A 27,023-nucleotide genomic window follows, 5' to 3' on the forward strand; every position below is an offset into this window, starting at 1 on the left:
AACTGTACAAAAATGGCGCTTAAGGGGTTTTGCGGTCATACTCTTCGATAACTGATTATCTGTACGTCATTAAAACAATTAATACGGTCGTTACTTATCTTTCATTTCCTTTCTTTATTGTCCTTGTCTTCATTAGCACAAAACATAATGTGACTTATGGGGAAAGTAGATCTGCAACAGGCAATCAAGTAAGCCTAATTGTTGCCAGCGTCACAGCACGCCCCCTTGGCCATTATCAAAATGAAACTGAAACATACCTCTGCACTATTGTTATCGGGATTGATATCAAAGCCGTGGTCATACATAGTCACATGCTTGCCAACAGGAACGTCTGACAAAATGCAGAGAAAAGTCGATGAAGTGGGCAATGCTGTCGATACTGTAAAGAATTTCCCCCTTTTTCTTTGGGTCTGGGGATGGAGAGCATTGCCCGGTCTTTGAACAGAAAGAAACACGCTATTCTCTTCAAACGTCTTAAAGCTGGAAGATTAGGTGTCATTTGTCTGACTTCTGCAAACTGAGGATTTTGACCTTCTTGCTCCCTGAAATTCATACAGACATGTATGAATAGATTGAAATTCTCATATATTTCAATGGTATCTATACATTAATTCCAAACACAGAAATACAATCTTTAATCAAACATCAGCAACACCCTTATTTTATTGCTATTGAAGGATTATGCCCAAGATCAACTTATTATACAAAGAGGGCTTAGAAATCTAATACATTGTTGCAAACAACTAGTGAGTGTTTCCAATGACTTTATAACACAATGTAATTAACAGAAGTTTTTTATCCATTCATGTATAATGACCTACAGTGTATTGATAACAACCAATCACACTTTATGTTCTAATATGCAGACATCAGTTAATTTATTTATAGTTAATTTATTTATAGTAAAATCTATGCACAGAAGCTTGATCATTGTTTACAATGTTGACAGAGCAAATGACATAAAATAAAACACACATTGAGGAAAAATACACTTGAAATTAACGTAATAAAAAAAAAAAAAGTTCCACATCATACATGTATAGTTTCTGGTCACTATATAGCTTAGTCTTTATTATCTGGAAAATAATAACAAACAGTATAATATACTTGCCCTTATTGATGCTCATATTTCCCGTGAATGTAAATCAATGCTATTTTTTATCATTCAAAGTCAATCATTGTCAATGCTGTAAATTCAGGTAATTCCAAAATCTATAGGTCAAGATGAAGAAAATACGATAATAATGATGATAATGTCTACATATTATTCTCAAGGGCATTAGGTTCCCACTAAACCAATAGTGTTCGAGACAACTTTGTGCCCTTCTCATTCTAAGCTGACAAAGCACAATACGTTAATGATCATAAAAACGTTGCCCACTACTTATTACGGTGATTACCGACTAGCATTAATTGTGCTCCACTTTCAGTGGTTTCTGCGTATAGAACTCGCGAAGTGCTTTGACGTTGAGACAGACTGTTCTTTTGCATCTGAATTGTGTGTGCAAGTGACAAAATGGAGAAGAATCTCAATTATTATTAGCCTTAGCTTAGCCCAGTAACGCTTTACACAGAGCGCAGTATATAGCATCATTCAATACGCTTGCAAAACACTACCACACATACATATACACAAAACGAAATCAAGTAATGGATTGATATGGACGTAATATTTTTTTTTTTTATATGTCATTTTTATGGCCAGTTTTCTGTCAGCTTGGTCGACATAAAGTAGGATGGGTCGTTATGGTGAATAGATGCTTTTAGGATCCAGTACGGAAGGTGACACATCTTATTGTGGGATCCGGCTGATAAGAGGTTAATGTAATTATTTCTAGGCCCTGTAATATAGGTTTACTCGGACTATTTCATAAAGTTATCATCCATGTTCGTTGTATGCGCATTCAAGTTCGATCGTTACAATCGGTTGAGTGACCTCGGTCAAACAATATCATGTTCACTACTTTCGATTTCTTTTTCAGGCACTTAAATAAAATGATTGACAAGTTCAAAATGAAATGTGAGCATTCAAGTGAGTGTGACCGGGGGTGGATCAACACTTCAAAGCACTCCCAATTTTATTTTTGAGCTATCGATTTTCACAAATGAGCATTCAATTCACCATTCACAAATTTCAGCAAGATTTCGTATAATCCCTGAAAGTAAAACTATGACTGTCATAATTTATTTATATAATACAAAAAAGTAATCATATTTGTTTGCTTAATTTGAACACCTTTCCTATTCTCACAATCTTATATGTCACCTTCGATATAAGTCCATCTTCCAGCATAAGTAAGTATGGAAGTCCTGTGATAATCATCACATATTTTGATCCAAATTCACATCTATTTAGCGAAACCACACTCGTACGTGATCTTTAATTAGATGCCCTATATTTTCATTCTGATTTTTTTTTAATGATTCTATGATACTTTGTGATCTTCCTGTTACACTCTTATTTCTAATATGATTATCATTATAGGCGTGACCGGTTAAAAATCGATGATTATTCAAAGAAACACTTACTTCATAGGCAGATACGAGAAGTTATGTGCATGTGACGACGGGATTAACAGAGTATGGTATAACTTCTAACCCAGTTCAGGCCAAAGTGTAAATTTCAATTGTTACTGTTGGCATGTTGATCTATATAACTATTTATCCACATTGATCACTTTAGTAACGAGGGTAGCTACCTACAGCATTAAGCATTGAAAGTGTGATCTTCTAGAATATTTCAAAATATTCTGCGTGGTATAAGTTCAAGACGCCTACAACACTATGTCACGACGGCAGTTCTGATAGGTGATTTCATTGGGTTCCAATTGAGGCCAGGTGGTGGAATAAGTGTCGCCAACACCGGGTATGCAGATGCCGTAGGCTTCGGACTCCGACTCTGGGCACCCCGGGTCAACCACAGACACAAATTGCATTTCTTCGTATTCTTGCTCGGCGTTCTGGAAGAATGAAGCGGGATCGACGATTGCCGCAGGTTGCCGGTAGGGCGTAGATACCTTCGCGGATGGCACTGAACTCTCCAGGCTCTCGTTGGTGTCCGTTTTCGCGGACAGTTTGGGCGCTGCGTGGAGGGCCTGATATGCATCATGGGTAGTCATTTGGACATCAACGCTCTCCGCACCCACTGCCTTGCCTCTACTGACAGAGTTACCCGAACTTCCCCTGCTCCTTAGCCACTCATATCTCATTACGAACAGCAGAAGCAGGACGAACAGCAATACCACAGCAACGGTAAGTGCGATCACAGATGGCTTGTCAGTGTTCTTGTTGACACTACTGACGGGCTTTTCTGATTCATGAAGATATGTCGTCACTTCTAAGCTTGCTGAAGAACTTGAAGTTAGGGTCAGGTCAGTTGGTGATTCGATTTCTGTCGTCAGATCTTTTACAGGAAAATCAAACGTTTTCATGTGAATATACAACAGCTACAATACTAAAATTGCCTTAATGCAGTTCTCATACTATTTCAACTCCGCAGACGGGCTGAATGTTATTCTGGTCCTGAGATTCCCATGTGTCCTGTTTTGAGTTAGTTTATATCATAAATCTACATTGCTTATGTGTAATCAAGAATTTGACAGTAAAATTGCAGTATGCATTATTTCCTTAGACTGGAAATCAATCTATAATATCGTGGTTAGGGACAAATCTAAAATGAAACTGAGAAACTAGATTGACTTCTAAATCTATGAAATTGAGATCTTCAATCTAATTTTGCATGTGTCCCTCAGCCTATCCAGCTTGATTAAACACTTTTTGGAGCAAAATCAATTTTTCGTTGCCTGATTTGTCCATTTTTCTCACAAGAATATCAACACTTTGAAGACTTAAATGTGTAGCGCTTGTTCTAAAAATGAACTATGATATTCTTTTAAGAAAAAAAAACGTCATTTTGATGAAAAATGGATTTAGCACCTTCTCTACGGAATTCTTCATACGTAGAATATAGAGATAAAACTTAATGATAGATATGGTGGGGTTTTATTTTGTTTATTTGTTTTGTCTGTGTGTTTGCGGGGGGAGGGAATTTTGGACTAACCTCGCAAATAATTCCAAGAGATGTTTGTTGTTGATATACCATCTTGAGCTGTAGAGGACAGGGCAGAGAATCTCGATGTAAATGAACAGACATTGAGACTTGGTATATAATAATCCAAATGTAACATTTAAAAAAGCACAATGCTCAAGAATCTTCTCAATCAAAAGTGCTAACAAAACCTTGTAATTTAAAAATGTCAAATGTTCAGTTATAGGCGAATGGAACATAGCAGGCAATGCACTATTACAAGTGGAAAGACGGACGGAAACTCTCGTTTAACATGCTTAGGTGGTTTCATTTTTGATTATCTAATAATCAGTCAAAAAAAAAATGAATTGAGATAGAGGCTTTTTTGTGTCACCCAAGAGATATGGCATATCATGATTGCCAAATATATATATATATATATATATATATATATATATATTTATACACTGTAAAAACATCGGTGTTAGATTTAACACCACGGGTGTTAAATCTAACACCGATCAAACTTCAATAAAGGACCACACCCACAGGTGTTAAAAATGCACTGTGATGGTGTTGAAAAGTGTTCACCTGACACTTCGTGGTGTTAATTTGACACAGTACCTGGTGTTATTTTGACACTGTACTGGTGTTAATTCAAAAATGACACCACATGGTGTTGATTTGATATTTGTTGGTGTTAATATCAATGGTTTAACACCCGTCCAGCTTCAATAAGAGACCACACCAGCTGGTGTTACTTTGGTGTAAATTTATTTTCAAATTTTTTCAAAAATCTAGTATTTTAATGTAAAATTCTCGATCGTCTTGTTTGAATTAAAAATCAACAAGAAGTGCAGTTACTAAGAAACTCTTCAAAAACAGTTTAAAATTTGGAAATGACACCCGTAGGTGTTGATTTAACACTATAAATGAGCACCGAAAATTTAACACCAGCTCGGTGTTCACTATTTAACACCGGACTTTTTGCAGTGTATATAGAATATATGCATATGTATAATTACAGAGAGAGAATACATATATATATATATATATATATATATATATATATATATATCACTCTTCAAACGAATAAATTCCTCGACTTTATATAAAGGTTAAGACTATAAAGGTAGTGGTTCGACTAGGTATAATAATGAATCAATGTGTATACATCTTGTATATATCGTAAACTGGGAAAACAAATTATGACAAATATATTGTTTGCCCATGTCACTAGGCTTTAAGTTTTTACTGGATAACAACATTTGTGTCAAATTACAGTGATGTTGCGTCATTGTGTGCATACTAACCTGATGAGTTTTTCCCTGAAGTCAACTTTGTTGTTCCTTTATCAGTGGCTGCAGATCGAGCGTAGAAGGAAATGAAGTTTAAAACAATTATTATCAAGGTGAATATTTAAGCATAGTTTTCATGTGGATCTCTCGAAGAAAACAAAAACACTCGAAAAATCTTTCTTCATAGATATTTGAATAGAACATTCCAACGCTTATAGGCATGAAATGGTCCTATATAGACTCAAATAAATAGATGTATATTAATATATCATATAGAATACCCCCATACGTTTATGTGCATACATAATTCTTACGTTCATGCGAAACACACGAAACGGTTTCATGAATTTTAAACAATACGCTACTAAAAATGTAAACTTAAATCAGTTTTATATGTTATCGTTTTCATAGTTGTTATGAAGTATGTTTAGAATAGCAAAATGGATGCAATCATTAAGTGTCGAGTTTACAGCCTTGTTTTCCTTTGTACGTGTGAGGGCGTTCGTGTGTACATATATATAAAAATAATACAAACACAATCATACACATCATATATATATATATAAACATATATATATACCCCACCCTAACTCGGTACTAACCTGATTGGTATTCCTCAGAGGTCTTCTCTGTCGTGCTATTGTCATTAACTGTAGAATGAATATTAACAAATGACAAATTTCAAAGTGACTGACGTAGTGGTGGTGTAATTAGAAAATTCAAATGAGATTTGCAGCATGTAGGAATCAAAGCAGAAGATAAAAATTTGAAGACAGCTATCCATATAACATAATGCTTTTTAGTGGATCACTCTTTTCCATTGATTTATTTCTGTCTTAATGTCATTTCTTCAAAGTATGCATTGTTTGTCTTACATTATACATTCATTAGCATATTGTAACCAAATTTGGTGGAACCGATTCGGTTTTACGAGATCAATTTTTTGTTTGGTATACAGTATCGATTGTGCGTGTAGCATAGAAAGGACGCACTATCGGAACGTTGGACAGTCATTTTAATGTGGTAGTGCATTACGAGTTTAACATTTAATATTAAATATGCGGTTATTTGTTTGTCGTGAACAAGTTTGGATTATTTCAATACCAACATCGGTTTAGACTGATGATACATGCCGATTTTTAGTAACGGTGTACAAGTGACACTCCTAAAATGCCAATTGGAATGTTGCACGAATTTCATGATCACGCCAACATTGTATATAATTTGATAGATTTTTTTTTTTTTTTTTTGGGGGGGGGGGGGTTGTCCACATCGGATAGGGGAGTACGAGATTGCCTTCTCTATCTGCGATAGGGAAGGAAGTATATAAGCTGGCCACTGTATGACTTAGGGAGTGCTGCATGAAAGTCGAGTTGCAATTAATCGCAAATATCTATTGCAACTTTGCAATAGATAGATCTATTTCAACTTGCAATGAATTGCAGGATTTGCAATAGATTTTGGGAACTTGCAATTAATTGCAAGTTTCTTGCAACACCCCCTTAGTCTGTAGTAAGCAGCCCGTGTATGACAACTGTTAATGTGTTGTACATGTTCACTTCTAACTATATGTATTAAATTATACATGTGTTTCTTAATAGATGACTACACTGCGTCTTCTCGTGTGTTACTGTAATCAACGGTCTGCAGGGTGGTGGCACATATACCAGAGGACTGTTCCTGAGGAGACAACTATCGAGGTGTTGGATTCCGGAGTAGTTGGGAATGTGAATTGTCACATATGCCCCGTGTCCAATTCAAATTCCAGAGTCGTCACCTGAGGAAGTGGGACAAGTTGGAAACGGTGCGATCTAGCGCTTTACCCCATGCCCACCAACAATACTTGTGCCTAACACATGGTTGTGAAAGGTGTACCATATTAGCGTGACTGGGTTTGTAACAAAGTTGGTATAACAAAGTCGGTAGCAAAACATGGTTATAAAAGTTAGTAACAAGAGTTGGTATAGCAACAGTTGGTAACAAAAGTTGGTAACTAAATTTTGTAGCAAAAGTTGGTAACGAAAGTTGGTAACAAAAGTTGGTAACTAAAGTTGGTAACAAAAGTTGGTAACTAAAGTTGATGTCGTGACGCTTTAGAGTGAAACATCCTAAGTGGTGACGCTGCTGAAGATGAACTTGGTACATGTGCCCCTTGTGTTGGTGAGCTGCTTCTGATACAACATATTAAATAGTAGTGCACAGACAAGTACAGGTAGTTTAATAAAAGGGATCGTTGTAAACTGCATCAAAACTAACCCCCGCCTACTCGGCCATCCTGACACGGCTCGCGGAGGCAGCTGTACAGACAGTCAAATACTCTCACAATCACAACACGGCGAGTTCGTCAAGAAATATTGTATTCTTTAATAGTGTGTAAACATTTGTACTTTGTGCTTGCATTATGTGTATTGCCTTATGTTTGATAATGGAAAGAAATAAATTGACTTTGAAAAATACAAAATAATAATCTGTCTCGAACTTTGATTTTTATTTCTCTCTCTCTCTCTCTCTCTAAATATAAGATATATACATATTTATTATATAATACACTATATGATATATAAATTATATAAACTTATTCTAAAATTTAAGACCTTAGAATTCATCCATCACACACAAAAAATCATATTTTCATTTCATGAATCAAAATAGGAAGAGTGAAAGAACTAATGATGAAATAGAAGAATGAATACTACTACTTCCGTTTTCTGTGTGCATCCACTTTACGCAAGGAATTTGTCGACGAGGTGATGCCAAGGCGATTGTCTTCAATTGTGCTATTAACAATACTTTCGAAATTGACAGTGCATGCATGTGTCAAGTTTGAAGTACATCGTACAAGGGCCGTGAAAATGATCGCTTGAAAGTATTTTTCCAGGGACCAAGGCTTCTTCTATTTTATCTATTCCACTTGAGTAGACAGTTTTCATTACCCTTCTAATACAGCCTGATTGTTTTGCATGTTACAGTGTAAGCACATACAGTCCAATATGTACCTTATACCTGTCAAATTAGAAAGTTAACGAGGGCAACAGACATGACAGATCATCATTCATTGCATATTGGGAAGCACAACTACTGAAAATAAAAGGAGATGAGCAACACTATCAATAACAAAGGAGTTTGCATCCATACATAGAGGGAAAAATGCACATTATCTTTACATCTTGATAGTCTTGTTGTGCAGGTTACAGGGTGCATCCTTGCAGTACAGATCACAAAACGGTGAGGTTTATACGAGTTCACACAAACAAAGAATTTGGTGCAAATAATTATTGTTGTAAATCATTTTGTATGTCGTATGTTGTGTATAAAAAGCGGTGGTACATTGATTGGTGGTTAGAAGTATCATCCAGGTCTTCTTATATTAATCAGTCATTAAACAATGTTGTCAGGAGAAGAGTTGATTCAAAACGTCAAATAAATATGCATTCAGGACAAATGAGGAGGAAAAACCAACACTATTAAAGGAATAATTTACTATTTGCAGATTAGTGTTTCAAAAAAGCTCTAAGATGTGAGTTATGGATCGAAACAAGTAATGTACAAATTTCAATCAATATACTCAATGCTTAGTATTGTTAGATATAATAAAATGTGAATAAAGTTATAATAAAATGCTTGTAGACTTAACATCTACAGTTATGGTTTATTGAGAATAGTAGTGACATCTCATTATATTTTAGGCTTTATTTCGAAATTCTTATTTATACTAAGATGTTTTGTGATACAACTGACCTTCACATTTGCATCAAATGTGATTTCTCGAACATTCTTAAAAATCCCTGTTCCCAATAGTAAACAGAAACTTTAAGATAACTTACCGCTATAAACGGAGAAGTAATAGAAACCACCACAAAACATGGCGAGATTTCCTCGACATGGCATGCCACAAGATTGGACTGGTACTCTGCTTGTCTCGTTGCATTCCAATACACCACAGCTGCACATATGACCGTAAATCAGCCCAGCATACTGGGATCCTCTTTTCTCACATTCGTTGACACAGGTTACAATCGTCATGTTCTCATCCTCGAAGATATAATGGTCACGATAACAACTTACGCTGAAGCAGCCAAGACAGGTGGAAGCTGTACACAAAAAAGCGCGCATACACGCAGAAATAACGAATAGTAATGTGGATATTTTGTCCAATAAACTCACCTAGAGTAATGCATGGCTGTACTCTTCTATTTCATCCTATTTTGACGTGGAAGAAACCAACAGTGCATCGATTCATGTGCTCTATCTATAGATAATTTACCTATCTGTTAACTGACAAAATCTACCATATTGGTTGAATTATGCTATTCACATGATAAGACAATGAATAAAAATCTTCAACTGGATATATAGAAATATGCAACAAGATATTTTTTTATGCGAATGTATAGCTTATATTGAATAGGTCATGCATTTAATCCCTTGCTTTCTTTCTGAGGAAAACAAAAATCACAATCAGAATAGATAACGAATACAATGCATCTCTTCATTAATTCTGCCTTTCAAACCAATTGTTTTTATGCATCTGTAATGCTTCTATAAAGGCTTCTATGAGATTCACATGACTTATGCAGTTAAGTTGAGTATATCGTACAAACTTCACACAATTTTATTTCATATTGAAACTTTAGGTTTACCTTTACCTTTGAACTATACTTGTCTTACATTAGATTTGTCTTCCCATGAGACCATGTACAAATTTTGGGAACAATTCTCCTTCCCGAAACGATAAAAAGATTTTTTCTTAAAAAGTCACCTCACCTTTTGACAGATAGATGTCTTCATGATCATAGAGGCACGAAAGTGAAGGCTTCTCTGCTGTTACGATGCATAACATGATATCTTGAAGGAGCAGAAGTAGATATATTTCCAACACACTTTTTGACTTCCACGCCATTCCATTGAATTTGTTTGGGTTTTTTCTTGCTCTGTTTTTTTCTTTCTTCTTACAGAAGCACTGTTATAAATAACTTTGGTAGGTACTGCGCTCAATGCGTATCACATGCCTTCTCTAGAAGTACTTGCAGTCATTGAGTGTGAAGTCAACTCTGTGCTTATATAGGCACAGTATTATAACCACCCGGAAATGCTTATGACGGTTTGCAATAGTAGGACACGTGACCTAAATACACATGACATTAAATTAATGTCAGACATATCATACTTGGATGGCTTCATAAATAGCTTTAAGTATGTGAATAACCACTTAGGACTTACTGGATGAGTTTACTTTCACTATGTTATTAAATTATTATTTTCAAAAACGAAAATGTGCCTTATATATTTCTTATGCGATTGCAGATGTTCATCTATGTTTCTCTGTTTTCTTAGTTATTTAGATATTATTGGTTTATTGTATATTTCCGGTTGCCATCTCAGATATGGGACATGAAAAAGTGCCCACTCTATCATACATAAATATTTGAATCATTTGAATCACCATACTTGCACGATTTTGCCTATTTCCTTTTTTTTCCTTCTCTTTTAAGGCTGTCGTATCTTCAAGCTACAGTGTACATGCTTATTTGACGATTCTTCTGCATTCACACTCTCAATACATGCGCCATAATTCATTCAGGTCATCTGATTCACCATAACCCGAGTGGTTCCCAGTTGGCGTGTTCTTTTATTTTCTTCCGCAATCTGTACACGTATATCTCAGTTTTGTTCGAGATGCACACACTGTATGTCTTATTGTCATGGAAGTAAAAAGAAATGACTGTATTTCATTGGTAATACATATTCAATGCAGAAAATTCCCAATAAAATCATCTGAAATGAAAATTTGAATTTAAATTAATATTGAACGATCTTGCATTCAAAGGTGGACTTGCTTCACTCATTCTTTTGAAACCCTTTCCTGGTTTGTGGGCTGATGGGGACAGTCGGCAGACGATCATTTGTTTAGCTGTAGTTGTTGTTTCATTTTTGCATCCATTTAACATGTTTACCAAAAAAAAAAAAGAATAATAAAACCAAACCAAAACAAAACAAAGCGCATCATCGGAAGCCTCTGGCTGACCAGTTCAAATGCCGAATACGACTTTTAACCGACTCTAGAAACGCCATTCTAACAGCGCCAGAGCAAAAATGCTGCTTGAACTTTTACTTTAAAGTATGCATAATGGTTTCTACGAAAGCTGTTGTCACTTTTGGAACTTATTATCTTCATTTTTCTTATTGTTTCCTGTCAAGCCTTGTCAACATTACATGCAAGGAAATCATACTATATGTATCTGGATGTATAATGTCATACACCTTTTCAGAAAAGAACAAGAGATTGAATGGACAAACATGTGATTTCACAGCTAAAATGAATCATATCCAGTCTTTTCAGATTTCATTTTTATTTCAACGTGTAAAATATTTATTGGAAATCGGAATTAGAGCTCTACACTGGGATAAATAAACAGATGATGATATTGATAAATGTAACAACATATCATACATTTCCTTATTAATTCTTACATATACATGATATAGCTACAGCTATTAACTGTTCCTTTTTGGCCAGTTCTGCAAGCTTCTTAGCGAAATTGACTTTTAATTGTCATCTGTTGATGTAATTGCCTTTCCATTGCAATCCTTACTATAAGCCAATCAATAGTACATGACTAGACATTTCAATCCGATACGCTTGGAGAAGTTAAATGGCTAAGATATCCAAAACAGAGCGATTCTGATAAAGTGTGAGACCCTCATCTTATTACAATTGCTTTGTTTTATTTTGTTTTTGGATGTTTCAGTCATTCCAAACCCAATTTCCACCAAAGTAACTTTGAATTCCTCTTAAAATGGTATGCTCTAAACTATTTCATGAGTGTTTCTTGGTATCTCGCAAAAAGTCAAACGCCCTATTCTTGTCTCCACCAATACTATGCCATCCCTGTAATACACAGGAATGCCATCAAAATCTGGAAACTGACAACAAGCTGTACGATAATGTCTCTCACAGAATTCGATCCTGAAATATCCTTTTGAAACTCAATACGTTTCCCCAGAATTATTATAAGTTGTACAGGTAGGCAACAAGCATTATAATTGTGGTATGTAACATTGCCGACTGCCATTCATGATAGTGGTAATTTCTACACTATTTTTGGTTTTCACGTACATCACACTAAAGCTTTGAAAGAGATAGAGACTTTTAGCTGCACCTAGGAGACATTATGCACAATAGCGACATCATTGTGTGTATGTTATATGTAATTTACATGCGTTTGGTGATACACACGATGACTCGTATCCGACTAGTAATAAGTAATAGTAAAAGTACAGAAATAGTAAAGTGACCTATATGAAACTATTCGTATAAGCATTGAAATTCGGACCTCGGGGAAGTTTTTATATCAAACTTCCGATCTGCAAACAAAAGCAAAGTTATGATTTTAAACAAGATGATTCGAATCTGCTCAGTTTCAATGTCAGCGATATTACGTTCATTATGTTTCTCAGCTTTAAAAAGAAAACACACTCACATGCACATACACACACACACACACACACACACACACACACACACACACACAAGATGACCAGAATGAATTACTATTTTGCAATGAATTTGGGGTGTTACTTTTCATGATTCCCTTCAATAGCAAGATACACACACAGTATACACACAAGAGTCCCTAATCGTCTCGATCGGATCAGAATATGAAGGAAAAGAAAAAGATATTAATTTGGACTCGGTTGTCACCCATACCAGGTCATACGGGGGTACTGCCTTTGCCATCATTCACTGCAGAGATCTGTGTTGATTTACTCCGCAATGGTATCAGCAGGGGCTCTTTGCTTTGCTCTTTGCTAATATGATGGGAGAAATGGCAGGGGTGGTTTCAAACCCAATGAATCGCATAAAAGAAACAACAAAAACAGACAAATAAACGAAAAAGGCATTGAAAGATAAAGTTATAGATAAAGAAACAAACAGACATAAAAGTTTTGACATTATTTCTTCTTCTTCTTTTCTCCCCCTTGTCTCCTCAAATGGGCTGACGAGCAAAAAGACATGAAAAAAAAAAGCGGGGGAGGGAGGGTGACCTGAAAGAAGAAAACAAAACAAAACGAAGAGCCCAAGGGGGGAGAGGGGAGGGCATGGATTAGGAGGTTTAACAACCCCACCCAATCCCCCCCCCCCCCCCGGCCCCGCTGTTTTATCCGCCACTCATCAGTAAGGTTTTTATTTTTCCCAGGCTCAGACACCTCTATTCCTGCCTGGGCAAAGAAGTCTATAGAAAGAAGTAAAAAGAATACGAGTTACGGACGACAGAGGGCGCTCACGCCTAACTCTAGAACAACTTGAGCTCACCGCCATCGATGATAATGTTTTGCACACCCAAATTATGAATCGTGAATACCTATCTCTAGTTGATAGCTCGAATACGCTGTTCATTCTTCGTGCTTATCTGGATTTGATGAGCCAGTCTAACGTTATATTCTGGGCTTGGCAATATAAATATCAAATAAAAAACAAACAACCAAACAACATAAAGAGACACAGAGTTGTGATGAGCAAAATCATGCACAGCACCCAAGAAGTTTCCTTTTTTGGCTGAGGTAAAAGAACATTCTGATCATTCGGGGGAACTTGATTGGGAGTTATAAATTGGTTATATGGATCCTTATCATTAGTTAATGATTGGCTGAGAGCAATCACGCGGACAGACTTTTATTTTGCCTTACATGCCCAGCGGGCAAAAGTTTTTACCACTGGTCGTGTACTAATGACAGGTAGGCTACAAACTAACAACCGTCCAGACACCATAATCACGCTCAATGACGTCACAATTAGTATTGTAGCAATGCACACTCAATCAGTTACAGGCGCACACTTAATGACCTATTTACCGTTAACAAGATCGTGTTCAGCAGATAAAAGTGTGTTTGGAACATTTCTTTGGGCATTTTTTTTTCTGTTTGTTGTTTTTTACTTAAGCATGTTCTACGCAGTAGCTGACTGGAATCTACCCAAAAAGGTAAATCAAAACAGTCCATAGAACGGTGTTATAAAGCAAATAATACACAATAAGTTCGGGACGTTAGTTGAGATGGAGCTCACTTTCGGGTATTCTACAAAGTACACTCGGACCGTGAATCTTACACAATTGTACGTAAATACCCTCGAGTGCGCTGCATCTTTTCAAAGCCCTCTAACTTGTGTATTATTTGTATTCATGTACGAGTACGAAATTAGTACGAGATTTCAAGCCCCACAGCGCTTTTGTTTTGATGATTATAGCTTACCACTGACTTTACTCAAATCGGACACCATTGTTCTTGTATTTTGCCTCATCTACTTTTTCTTCGACTGTAATACAACAGGTGTTTACCTGTTACATTTCTACTATCTATATCTCACATGACATCAATTTACCTGTTACATTTCTACTATTTATATCTTACATGATATCCACTCACTTAACATCGATCAACCATCGCCCCGAAAAAAACAAGCAAGCAAAAACTCAGACACAAAATATTAACAAAAATCTTTGTTCTGAATTTTATCCAGAATGGAATGAAAACAGAAGACCATGCATGTGCATGTAGTGTGCTTCTATCGTTGATGGTTGATAGTCCAGATATTATAGTTATATAATATGGATTTAATTAACATTATATATTTAATCCATGTAATGTGCACACACATGCATAAACACATTTTTACAAGATACAATAGGTGTACCTATCAAATTTGAGTCGATAAAGAGTCGGTCCAAAAATGTTTGCCCAGAATGAACAAAGTGCGAGTGATTAAGAACAACGCTTCATCTCATGGACAACCAGCATAAGCTAAACCTGAAAGTGGGGAAACATATCTTCTCTAAAAGTGTTATAATCATCATTTCGTGTGCATCTTCTATACAAATACCGGGGACATTACACTAAGCATTGTAAAAAAGTAATGATTTTTTAATCCACTTTTACAAATGAGCTATTTCCAAACTAGGTCATCCTACAAAATTTTAATTTTATGTGATAAACAGAGAGTAATCATGTAGGTTTTTCAAAATTAAAACTATCCAGGACATCCTTGATCAGCTACTTTTCAAATTATCCTTATTGTTTCTGTACTTCATGACTCGGTCAACAGTTTTGTTGTTCTTTTTTTTTGTATACATTTATGCTGTTACAGAGAAAATAGTTTTCCCATTTTTGGTCTTATATTGATAGTTTTTTTTTTTTCCTGAATTTGTAATTTGATCACTTATCTACATAGACGAGATGAAAAGAAATAATATTATGTAAACCTATTTCTATTTCGTTTCGATGTTTACCTTTAATATCAACAAGGTCCCGCAAACACCGCACCTACACTAATAACATGTCACCTATTAAACAACCACTCACAGTTTTGATTTTTTTCCTAAATTTGTAATTTGATCAGTTTTTCCCATAGACGAGATGAGAAAAACTGATAGTATGTAAACATATTTCTATTTCGTTTCGATGTTTACCTTTAATATCAACAAGGTCTCGCAAATACCACACCTGCTGGTCGCCTATTAAACAACTACTCAATCATGTCCTCTTCTGTACATCCGGAAGTGGTTTAATTTGAATTAAACTTAAAAATTACTGTACATAATAATGACCTATCAATGATCTCTTTAAAATTGTTCTGATTAATTTCTAGTGTAATTCTCATTGATGCTAGCTGATAATTGGTTATATATTCAATTGCAATTAGGTTACTGACGGTGCCAAGGGGAAACAAAATTCTTTCAGTTACAGAAAAAGTATTGATGATCTAATATGTGGGATGCTTAAAGGCATTATTTACCATTTGCAGATGAAACAAATATGAGTTAGGGATAGGAAGGGTCTAGGAACACTACCCCCTGGAAAACCACCCTCCGGATAACCACCCGGATAATTACCCCCAGGACAATTCCCCTCCTAGAGCAACTACCCCCCGAACAACTACCCTCCTAGGGCAATTACCCTGTAGGGCAATTACCCCCTAGGACAATTACCCCTTGGACAACTACCCTCCTAGGGCAATCACCCTCCAGGGCATTTCCCCCCTAGGACAACTACCCCCTGGATAATTACCCTCCGGATATTTACCCCCTGGATAACTACCCCTCGGAGAACTACCCCCTGGATAACTACCCCCCGGAGAACTACCCCTGAATAACTACCCCCAGAGAACTACCCCCTGGATAACTACCCCTCGGAGAACTACCCCCCGAATAACTACCCCCCGGAGAACTACCCCCTGGATAATTACCCTCCGGATATCTACCCCCTGGATAACTACCCCCCGGATAACTACCCCCAGGTTAACTACCCCCTCCTCCGACAACTAGGCCCCCAGGTAACTACCACCCGATAACTACCTCCTCCGATAATTTTCCATGGATGATTACCCCGGATAAGTAGGCCTGCAACTCAGCCTCCCCTATAACTATCAAGAGGACAGTGCCCCCCGAACAACTACCCTCCGAGGGCAATTACCCTCTAGGGCAATTACCCCCTAGGACAATTACCCCTTGGACAACTACCCTCCTAGGGCAATCACCCTCCAGGGCAATTCCCCCCCCCCCCCTAGGACAACTACCCCCTGGATAACTCCTCCTCGGATATTTACCCCCGGATAACTACCCCTCGGAGAACTACCCCCTGGATAACTACCCCCGCGGAGAACTACCCCCTGGATAACTACCCTCCGGAGATCTACCCCCTGGATAACTACCCCTCGGAGAACTACCCCCTGGATAACTACCCCCCGGAGAACTATCCCCTGGATAACTACCCCCGGAGAACTACCCCCTGGATAACTACCCCTCGGAGAACTACCCCCTGGATAACTACCCCCTGGAGAACTACCCCCTAGATATTAGAAAGTACCCTCCGGATATCTACCCCCTGGATAACTACCCCCAGGATAACTACCCCCCCCCACCGGATAACTACCCCTCGGGTAACTTCCCCCCGGATAACTACCCCCCGGATAACTACCCCCGGATTTTCTGTAGCAATAATATTCTTTTTATTAAAAGTTAGAGTTACGGGGGGGGGGGGGTAATGACCCGCGAGGTAGTTATCTAGGGGTTAATTGACCTGGGACACTGTCCTAGGGGTAATTTTTCTCTTGATAGTTGTAGGGAAGGGGAGTTGTAGACCTATTTTATACGGGGTAATCATCCATGGGAAGTTATCGGATGAGGTAGTTATCGGGTTGTAGTTATCTGGGGCCCAGTTATCGGGGAAGGGGGTAGTTAACCTGGGGATTGTAGTTATCCGGGTGGTAATTATTTGGGGGGGGGGTAGTTATCTGGGGGTAGTTATCCGGTGGGTAGTTATCCGGGTGGTAATTATCCGGGGGGTAGTTATCCGGGGGTAATTATCCGGGGGGTAATTATTCGGGGGGTAGTTATCCAGGGGGTAGTTACCTGGGGGTTAGTTCTCCGGGGGGTAATTATCCAAGGGGTAGTTCCGGGGGGGGGGGGGTAGTTACCCAGGGAGTAGTTCTCCGGGGAGTAGTTATCCAGGGGGTAGTTGTCCGGGGGTTAGTTATCCAGGGGGTAGTTCTCCGGGGGTTAGTTATCCAGGGGGTAGTTCTCCGGGGGGTAGTTATCCGGGGGTAGTTATCCGAGGGGTAGTTATCCAGAGGGTAGTTGTCCTAAGGGGGAATTGCCCTGGGGGTGGTTGCCCTAGGAGGGTAATTGCCCTAGGAGGGTAGTTGTCCGGGGGTAGTTGTCCTAGGGGGGAATTGTCCTGGGGGGTAATTATTCGGGTGGTAGTTATCCGAAGGGTGGTTTTCCAGGGGGTAGTGTTCCTAGATCCAAAAATTTTATATAGTAGAATGTTTTGTGATCACATCAAATGTGATAACTCAAACATATTTAAATCACTGCTCGCATATCTAAAAAAGCACCTTTTTAACTTTGTCAGAAGGACAATTCTCGTAGGCATTTTTATTGTTTTCGAAATGTGACAGAGTGATGGAAGAAGTGTCTTCAGCATCGGGTAAACTCCAGCATGAGGTGCCATAGGTATCGAACTCTTTTTCTGGGCACATCGGGTCAAATACTGCAATGGATTTCATTTCTTCGTAATCGTGATCAGTGTCCTGGCAGGGCGAAGCCGCATTGACGATTTCCGCTGGTTGTCTGCAGGGCGTGGCGACGATCATTGAAGGTGCGAAATTCCCTCGGCTCCTTAAGGCGCTCCCTTTCGCGGTTGGTTTTGGCTCTGCGTGGAGGGCCTGATATGTGTGGCTTGTCAGTTGGACGTTAACGCCCTCGGCACCCGCTGCCTCGCCTCTACCGACCGAGTTACCCAAACCTCCCCTGCTCCTCAATCGTTCATATCTTATTACAATCAGCAGAAGCAAGACGACTAAAAATACCACAGCAACAGTGAGTGCGATGATAAGTGGACTGAGAGACTTCTGGTTGACAATTTTATAGCCGGGTTTTTCCGATTTCAGAAGAGACGGTGCCAGGTCTAAGTTTGCTGACGTAGTTGAAGTTGTGGTAAACTCTCTAAAAAATTCAATTACTGTCGCTGGATCTGTTAAAGGACTAGTAAACCCTTTGGAGCAAAAGGAACAAACAGAAAACCAAAGAGGAAACACGTATTACTTATATAAATTCACGTAATTCACCCAAGAAAATGTCATGATCACGATATTTTTTCAAAAGGATAATCAAATGAAGTAAGATTTTCTGTTTTCATGTGACTTGTCTGTTTTCTTGAATAAAGACAAAAAGAAATAAAAGGAAAGATAGAAAAAAATATAAAGAGTTAAGAGTTATAACTAAGTCTCTGAATAAAAAAAAAAGATGTCGACATTAGATATGACCCGATGGCTCATGGCCACTAAAAGTTGGTGTCGGGCCATCAAATTTATCTTTTGGTGGACCGACATTGGCAAATGAGATAGCCGTAGGCACTTTTTTTTTTGGGGGGGGGGTGGTTGGAAAACTGACAGAAAAAAAAATACGCTTTGATCAAATATGTTTTTATTTCATTGCAACTGATTGACAAATTGCCCTACATCGACGTAAATAAAGAAGCACTGAATTGATCAGTGTTTTAGCAGTAGCCATGATAAAAAATCATGGGCGTACATACTCGAGCAGGATTCGAACCTACGACCTCCTGATCACCGGACAGGCGTCATCTCCACTAGACCACCGAGCTTTCGCCCGACAGCAAGTGCTGGTTCTAATCCTTATAGCATGCAGCGGGTACTGCTTTGTTATTCAAATACACAATTTTGAATAACAAGCAGTACCCGCTGCATGCTATAAGGATTAGAACCAGCACTTGCTGTCGGGCGAAAGCTCGGTGGTCTAGTGGAGATGACGCCTGTCCGGTGATCAGGAGGTCGTAGGTTCGAATCCTGCTCGAGTATGTACGCCCATGATTTTTATCATGACTACTGCTAAAACACTGATCAATTCAGTGCTTCTTTATTTACGTCGATGTAGGGCAATTTGTCAATCAGTTGCAATGAAAACATCTCGACGGCAGAATTTTCATGAATTTGAATTTTTTTATTTGTCTTGCTTTTTGTAATTACACTTATAGTGAGTTATTCAAGGGTGAAAAGGCCTATGTAATTATTGTCATAGTGTTAGTCCCCCCCCCCACATTCTACCCTCTCTCCCCCCCCCCCAACACACACATGCCCTGCCTCTGACCATGGCGCTACCTTAGTTCCATGCTCTGACATGAAACACTGCGTGCAGTGGCGTATCTAGGGGGGGGGGGGCAAGGGGGGCATGTGCCCCGGGCGCCACTCCTTGGGGGCGCAAAAAAAAAGAAGAAGAAAGAAAAAAGAAAAAAGGAAGAAAAAAGGAAAAAAGAGAAAAGAAGAAGTAGTAGAAGAAGAAGAAACAACTCATCGGAAGGGGGAGGAAGAATGGTGTGTGTGTGTGGGGGGGGGGGGGGGGGGCAGAAAACCAAATCAAAAAAAGATAGAAACAAAACATAATGATGACTCGGACAAAATGACAATGTTTATTGCGTTCACACAAGAATTCCATGTTATGTAAGCTGAAATACAACAATTTTCGGCTCGCTCGCTGCGCTCACTCTCTAAATTTTATATAGAAGAAGAAGGTGAGAACAAAATGGGATGATGGCACGGACAAAATGACAATGTCTATTGTGTTCACACATGTCATTTTATGTTTAGCAGGCAAAATGTTTCACGGAGCAGCGGCTGCAATTTCTTTCGTTCTGAAGCGATCGCCAATTGGATCAAAAGAAGGCGCCAACGGTTTCGAAAATACGGGGGGGGGGGGCGCCAAAAAAATCAAGCAAGATAAGAACAAAACGTAATGATGACGTGGAAATATACAAATTTCGTCTCAATCGCTCGTACTGATATAGAGTATTTCTTCAAGTCCTCAGTTTGTTGGTAAAAATCGTTATCTATAAGGCCGTTACTATATCTTGATTAGAATTGTAAGATTTGATAAGCAAAAAATAACAATGGTTCCATGTTTTGTAAGCTGAAATACAACATTTTTCGGCTCGCTCGCTGCGCTCGCTCGCCAAAATTTATCAAAACAAAAAGGAGATAAGAACAAAACGTCATGATGACGCGGAAATATACAAATTTCGGCTCACTCACTCGTACTAATTTAGAGTATTTTTTCAAGTCTTCAGTTTGTTGGTAAAAATCGTTATATATAAGGCCGTCACTATATCTTGATTAGAATTGTAAGATTTGATAAGCAAAAAATAACAATGGTTCCATGTTTTGTAAGCTGAAATACAAAAATTCTCGGCTCGCTCGCTGCGCTCGCTCGCCAAAATTTATCAAAACAAAAAGGAGATAAGAACAAAACGTCATGATGACGCGGAAATATACAAATTTAGGCTCACTTACTCGTACTAATTTAGAGTATTTTTTCAAGTCTTCAGTTTGTTGGTAAAAATCGTTATATATAAGGCCGTCACTATATCTTGATTAGAATTGTAAGATTTGATAAGCAAAAAATGACAAGAGTTCCATGTTTTGTAAGCTGAAATACAAAAATTTTCGGCTCGCTCGCTGCGCTCGCTCGCCAAAATTTATCAAAACAAAAAGGAGATAAGAACAAAACGTCATGATGACGCGGAAATATACAAATTTCGGCTCACTCGCGCGTACATAATGGGGCATTTCATGAAGCAATTTGTCAGATATCTCGTCTGACAAACTGTTAAAAGCAACTGAAATCCTTGCTTCTGATTGGCAGAGAGCAAATTTTGTCCGACAAGTTGTCGGACAAAATGCCTCATGAAATGCCCCCCCCCCCCCGATTTAGAATATTTTTTTAAAGTACTCAATTTCTTGGTATAGACAAATCGTTATCTATAAGGCCGTCACTATTATTGATTAGAATTGTAAGATTTGATAAGCAAAAAATGACAAGAATTCCATGTTTTGTCAGCTGAAATACAAAAATTTTCGGCTCGCTCGCTGCGCTCGCTCGCCAAAATTTATCAAAATTCATTACATTTATAAATCACTTTCAAAAGACCCCTCTTAAGGGCTTGAAAAGCATATCATGTGGACTTTGCTTAAAGTCCCTACCGGGATCGGGTTGGGGTTGAACAATAGTCTTTTTCAGAAATTAGGGACGCAATTTTCGCGCTTGCCCCGGGCGCCGTTTTCCCTAGATACGCCGCTGACTGCGTGTGAAGACACACTCGCGGGACAAGAGGCAACTGGTATTACGATTTATGTATTTATATCCGTCTTAAATAATTATCTTGTTCCCAAAATTTAATAAAAAGTATTTTTCAAATATTCCATCAAAAATGTAGGGTTCTACATAACACAGTTTACAGATAGTGCCTTGACAAAGAATCGGCCGCAGCTCAGGCGTGAACAGGAGCTACGCGTGTGTATAAAACAGAATTACCCTACCCCCCCCCCCCCGCCCGCCTAAATACTGGTTAGTGATAAGGTTAGAGTAAAGATTAGGGTTAGGGTTAGGTTCACGGCTATAGTTTGGGTTGGGGTTAGAATTAGTTTCAGAATTTGGATTAGGGCTATAGGGTCAGGGGAGGGGTTTGAGGTAATTGTCCATGGGGTAATTGCCCTAGACTCGGAGACAGACATACTTATAGGACTCACACCCATAAATATTTCCCCATAGGGGTGTGTGTTCAAAATCAAATTTCAAAAAATTCTGTAAAATAGCTGGGAGAAATGAGGTGTTTCAGCGTCACTAACCTGGATAAGTGAGATATACCCTTTCATCCATCAAATTTTCAGGGTGGATTCTTCAGCCCAAATTCTGTCCAGGGGTCCGCAAAGCCAGACTACGAGTTCTTGTCACTCAAAAAATTACCTGTTTTCCGTACACGTACCCAATGAAATATAATCCCCTCAAATTCCATCAGAAAAGCTTTCATCTTCCAACCAAAATGCAGTTTGTAGAGGAATTCATACTCAATATCTACAGCTATTCAGGTTTTTTTTTTTTTGAAAACTACATCATTGATTTTTAATTATTTGTTTTCTTCATTTATTTTGGTATCTTAGGTACGAATTTGTGAAGGGGTCTGGGATATTTCATTGTATTTACGGGTGTGAGCCCTATATCGATCAACGTTGCATGATTCTATCAACCGATGATCGTTACAATATGTCAATCCGGCAAAAGGCTACAGAAATGCGTTCTTTTTCGGTCAGTAGGGGATGAACAGAAAAAGAAAACGTGAAAAAATTATAACTAGTGCATCTTCCCGAATGCATAAACAAGATCTTCTCCTGGCAGTACTCTGTTGCAACAGTTTTTGGGATATTTTCATTGGTCAACTGGGATAACAATAATAATAATAATAATAACTGTAATAATAATCACCATCATTATCATCATAGTAATAATAAGGTCTTCTTTATCCAGGGTAGCCTCTTCAGTGTTGCCACTGCTCTACCAGAGGGCCCTGCCATTATTAGCCTAGAGTTGCCAGGTACCCTTTCATACACCTGGGTCAAGAGGGACATGGTAGGTAAAACATCTTGTCCAAGGACATAAGCACTGGACGGGAATCAAACTCGGGTCCTCCGATTGGGAGTCGGGAGTTTTACCCACCACACCACGGCGCAATACTCGGTATCGATATTGACAGACAAGAAAAGAATTTTTGTGTGAGTTCCTGTCTCTTTTCTTCGACGGGAATAGCATACAAAAACGCAAACATCAGCTTTTCACTCACCTGATGGGTATTCCCAAGACGTTTCGAGGGCGTCCGTCGTGCTATAGGCATTTACTGCAGATTGAACTAAGAAAGATATTCAGTTATAAAATGAAACCAAAATTTTAAGATAAATGTTGACTGATTGAAAGCAACAACATTATTTCAACACATCAGCAAAAATTTTGGGGAAAACTTGGCAATCGATTCGAAAGTTATCAATTCTTAGTTTTGGTGCTGGAAAAGTAAGACTTCTACAGTTCACGACACCATCAGGGACAACAAAGAAAGTATTTGGAAGATTCAACATATTTTCACTTTTCTTTCATATACATTTGACTTACCTTTTTCAGAAAATTGGAGGGTAACATAACACCTAACATAGTGAATACTACAATGTGTCAATAACTGGTCGATGGAATGTATATTTTTCATGGAATTTTTTTTATTTTTTTATTCTCGTTATTCTTGTGAAAGTGCATCACATGCGCTGAGAGCATGGACATTTTTGTTTTCAATTGGGAAATTATATCTCAATACTGAATTGATCCCCTTCCCCATCCCACCTCAAAGTTACCTTGACTCACCTGGATCACTATTCAGTGATCCAGGTGATCTAACTTTGTGTATTAGCGAAAGCAGACAGACCTCTCCCCTCTCCTTTCTCCTATCCTATCTCTATGCAAGTCATCCCCTCCCCCTATTTTCCTATATGTTATGTATTATGTACGAGGGCTGCATGCAAATCAAGCAATGCTTAAGCTGTAGCCCTTCTGCGTTATTCATTGCATCACTGTTCTGTTGTGGGGTACGCGGAAAGGCCTTGGACTGCTTCAGGAGCTATTTAACTAACAGGAAACAGTTTGTAAATATCAACGGCTTTAGTTCCAGTCTAAAAACACTATCTTGCGGGGTCCCTCAAGGATCCCTTTTAGACCCACTTTTGTTTATTCTTTATATAAATGTCATTAGAAATAAATTCATCTAATGTTTTATCTTTTCTTCTTTTTGCCGATGATTCTAATATTTTCTTTTCACATCGAGATCCAACAACTCTTTTAGAAGTAGTGAACAGAGAATTAATGTCGGTTCAAATGTGGATTCAAGCAAATAAGTTATCTCTTAATGTAAACAAAACTGTTTATATGTTATTTAGTAACTCTGTTACGCATTTGCCTGGCGATATAAAAATGAATAATGATTGTTTGACTCAAGTTGAATCGTCCAAATTTTTAGGTCTTTATATTGACCATGAATTAACATGGAGATATCATATAGATTATTTGTCTACGATGCTTTCGAGAAATACTGGGATCTTAAATAAGCTAAAACATCTTTTTCCCAAGTATATTTAAAAAAAATATATATTCAACGCTTGTTTTACCCTATCTCAGTTACGGTATATTTGCCTGGGGCAACTGTGCCAAATTACACATTGATAGAATTTTCAAACTACAAAAACGGGCTATTCGTTCAGTTAATCTAGCCGATTTTTCTTGTCACACGAATCATTTTTTCTTTGAGAACAGACTCCTTAAGGTTGCTGACTTGTTTTTATATAACTTAGGCACATTTATGTTTCAGTTATCAGCCAACGGCTTGCCTCACGTATTCACCCACATGTTTCAGAAAAACTATGCCGTCCATGCTTACCCAACAAGACAAAGAGATTAATTTCACCTTCCACGTACTCGTACACTCCTTGCTCAAAAAACAATTATTTTTACTGGACCTAAATTCTGGAATGATCTTCCCATCGACTTAATCAATTGCTCTAGTATCTTTATATTCAAACAAAAATTGAAATCAAAGTTGATAAATGAATATAACCTGCCTGACTAGAATTTTTCTTTGATATGTTATCTGCAGTATCCTTATTTAATGTATGATGAATCAACCTGCAGTTTATGATTGTTTGCTTCTGGTTTATGCTCCCATTATATAATCACTGCATCCGTACCAGTAGTAACATATTGAACTCGTTATGAATTTGATTCTAGATATGTGTGTGTATATACTTGTGTATCTATATGCTATATTAACATTTTTACCCTGTTGTTATTCCTTAGGTTCTTGTTTTTTTTTCTTTTCTTTTTCATCTCTTTTATTTTCTTTTTCCTTTGTACCTTGATAATTTAGTTTTTATATAGTTTCGTCATTATTACTTTGTGTCCTATCTCCATTCAATGCATATCAAATTTACACTGGTATGTTTTCTTGGAACCTGCGTTTACAAGCTTTGCTTTTGCGGTTCCATCATATTTCACAAGTTATAGAGAATTGTCTTATGTACATTATATACGCTGACACACTTTCTGTCCATGACCCGATTTATAACATATTTTGTATCTTGCTTGGTTTGTATTCTCTTTAGTGTATTTCGATGAAATGTATCTCAAGTGAAATATGAAAATAAATATGCTGGAACTGTTTACTGTGTCTCGAGTGTAAGACCGGTGCAGTTTCAGTTATTCAATTCAATTCAATTCAATTGTACATTGTACCATCAATGAAGAAACTGTATTGCTGTATATTCTAAAGGTAATGAAAAAACTCACTTTGTTAGCAACTAATGTTCATGTATATCCATTTATATGTATGGTACCATCAATGTATATGATATATGTTTATGTATCTGCATGAGCAATGATATAATGCACGAACCAATAAAATCAAAATCAAATCAAATCAAAGTGCAAGAGTCCGAATAGTTCGGCAGTTCGAACGCAATTGCTCCGAAATGAATTATCTACATGTTTAGACTGCTGTAACAAAACCAACGTTGGAACCAACTTTAGTAAATAGTCCTTAAAACCTGATTATATGCACTGTGTATATGGACGTGAATGAAAATTACGTAAACATCTCTTTACAGAACGAATTCCGCAAATCAGATTTTTTTTTTTCAGATAAGAGGTTTAATAATGATTAATAATGATTCTACCTTTAATTCAGCTAATTCATAATTTAACTTATTATGCATGCACATGGCGTTTTAAGACATTTAATGACTGGAACATAAGTCTCTTATATGGAACATATGCATACAACATATTATGAGGTGTAATCTTAGAAAACGTCATATACTGAATTAATTTGTTTCAGGAAGCTAGGAGGTATAGTAAGGGAGAAGAGAGGTTTTTGTTTGTGTGTTTGTTTGTTTGTTTGTTTGATTGTTTGTTTGTTTTATGTGTACAGGAGTGAACAAAGGTAAGCATTGAAAGGGAGGAGTCATCTCAAAACACGAACAAATTATACTGGAATAGTATCATCATGTCTGTCACTGCGCATTGGCAATCCATGTTCTGTTCAAATCAATTTAGAGCAGTGAACGTGTGTATGTTATCCGTAAAAACTGGTAACGAACACGCAATCTTCTTTATTCTCACAAGTGAAGAACATGGTACTACTACTTTCGAAACTGGATATCATATGTACCTACAAGTACATGAATAATAGAACTGATAGTTTTATGGAAGCATACGGTCATTTGACCTAAATTCTCATTGTGTAACTGCTAAAGCATGTATAAAATC

The 27,023-nt window shown here is 37.7% G+C and overlaps 1 protein-coding gene across 1 annotated transcript; it reads right to left on the minus strand.

The window, feature by feature from the left end:
* Positions 1 to 2,728: 2,728 nt before the first annotated feature.
* On the minus strand, positions 2,729 to 10,295 carry LOC139731094 (uncharacterized). The gene is made up of 6 exons (XM_071641975.1): positions 10,090 to 10,295; positions 9,150 to 9,416; positions 5,928 to 5,975; positions 5,341 to 5,388; positions 4,061 to 4,108; positions 2,729 to 3,403 (listed from the first exon to the last, which is right to left on the minus strand). The coding sequence occupies exons 1-6, from the start codon at positions 10,223 to 10,225 to the stop codon at positions 2,775 to 2,777; spliced, it is 1,176 nt and encodes a 391-aa protein (XP_071498076.1). The 5' UTR covers positions 10,226 to 10,295; the 3' UTR covers positions 2,729 to 2,774.
* Between the last annotated feature and the right edge of the window lie 16,728 nt (positions 10,296 to 27,023).

This window comes from Diadema antillarum, unplaced genomic scaffold (assembly GCF_040938485.1).
Source record: "Diadema antillarum isolate AM-2024a unplaced genomic scaffold, OU_Dant_1.0 seq00000357_RagTag, whole genome shotgun sequence".
In the NCBI taxonomy this organism is placed as follows: domain Eukaryota; kingdom Metazoa; phylum Echinodermata; class Echinoidea; order Diadematoida; family Diadematidae; genus Diadema; species Diadema antillarum.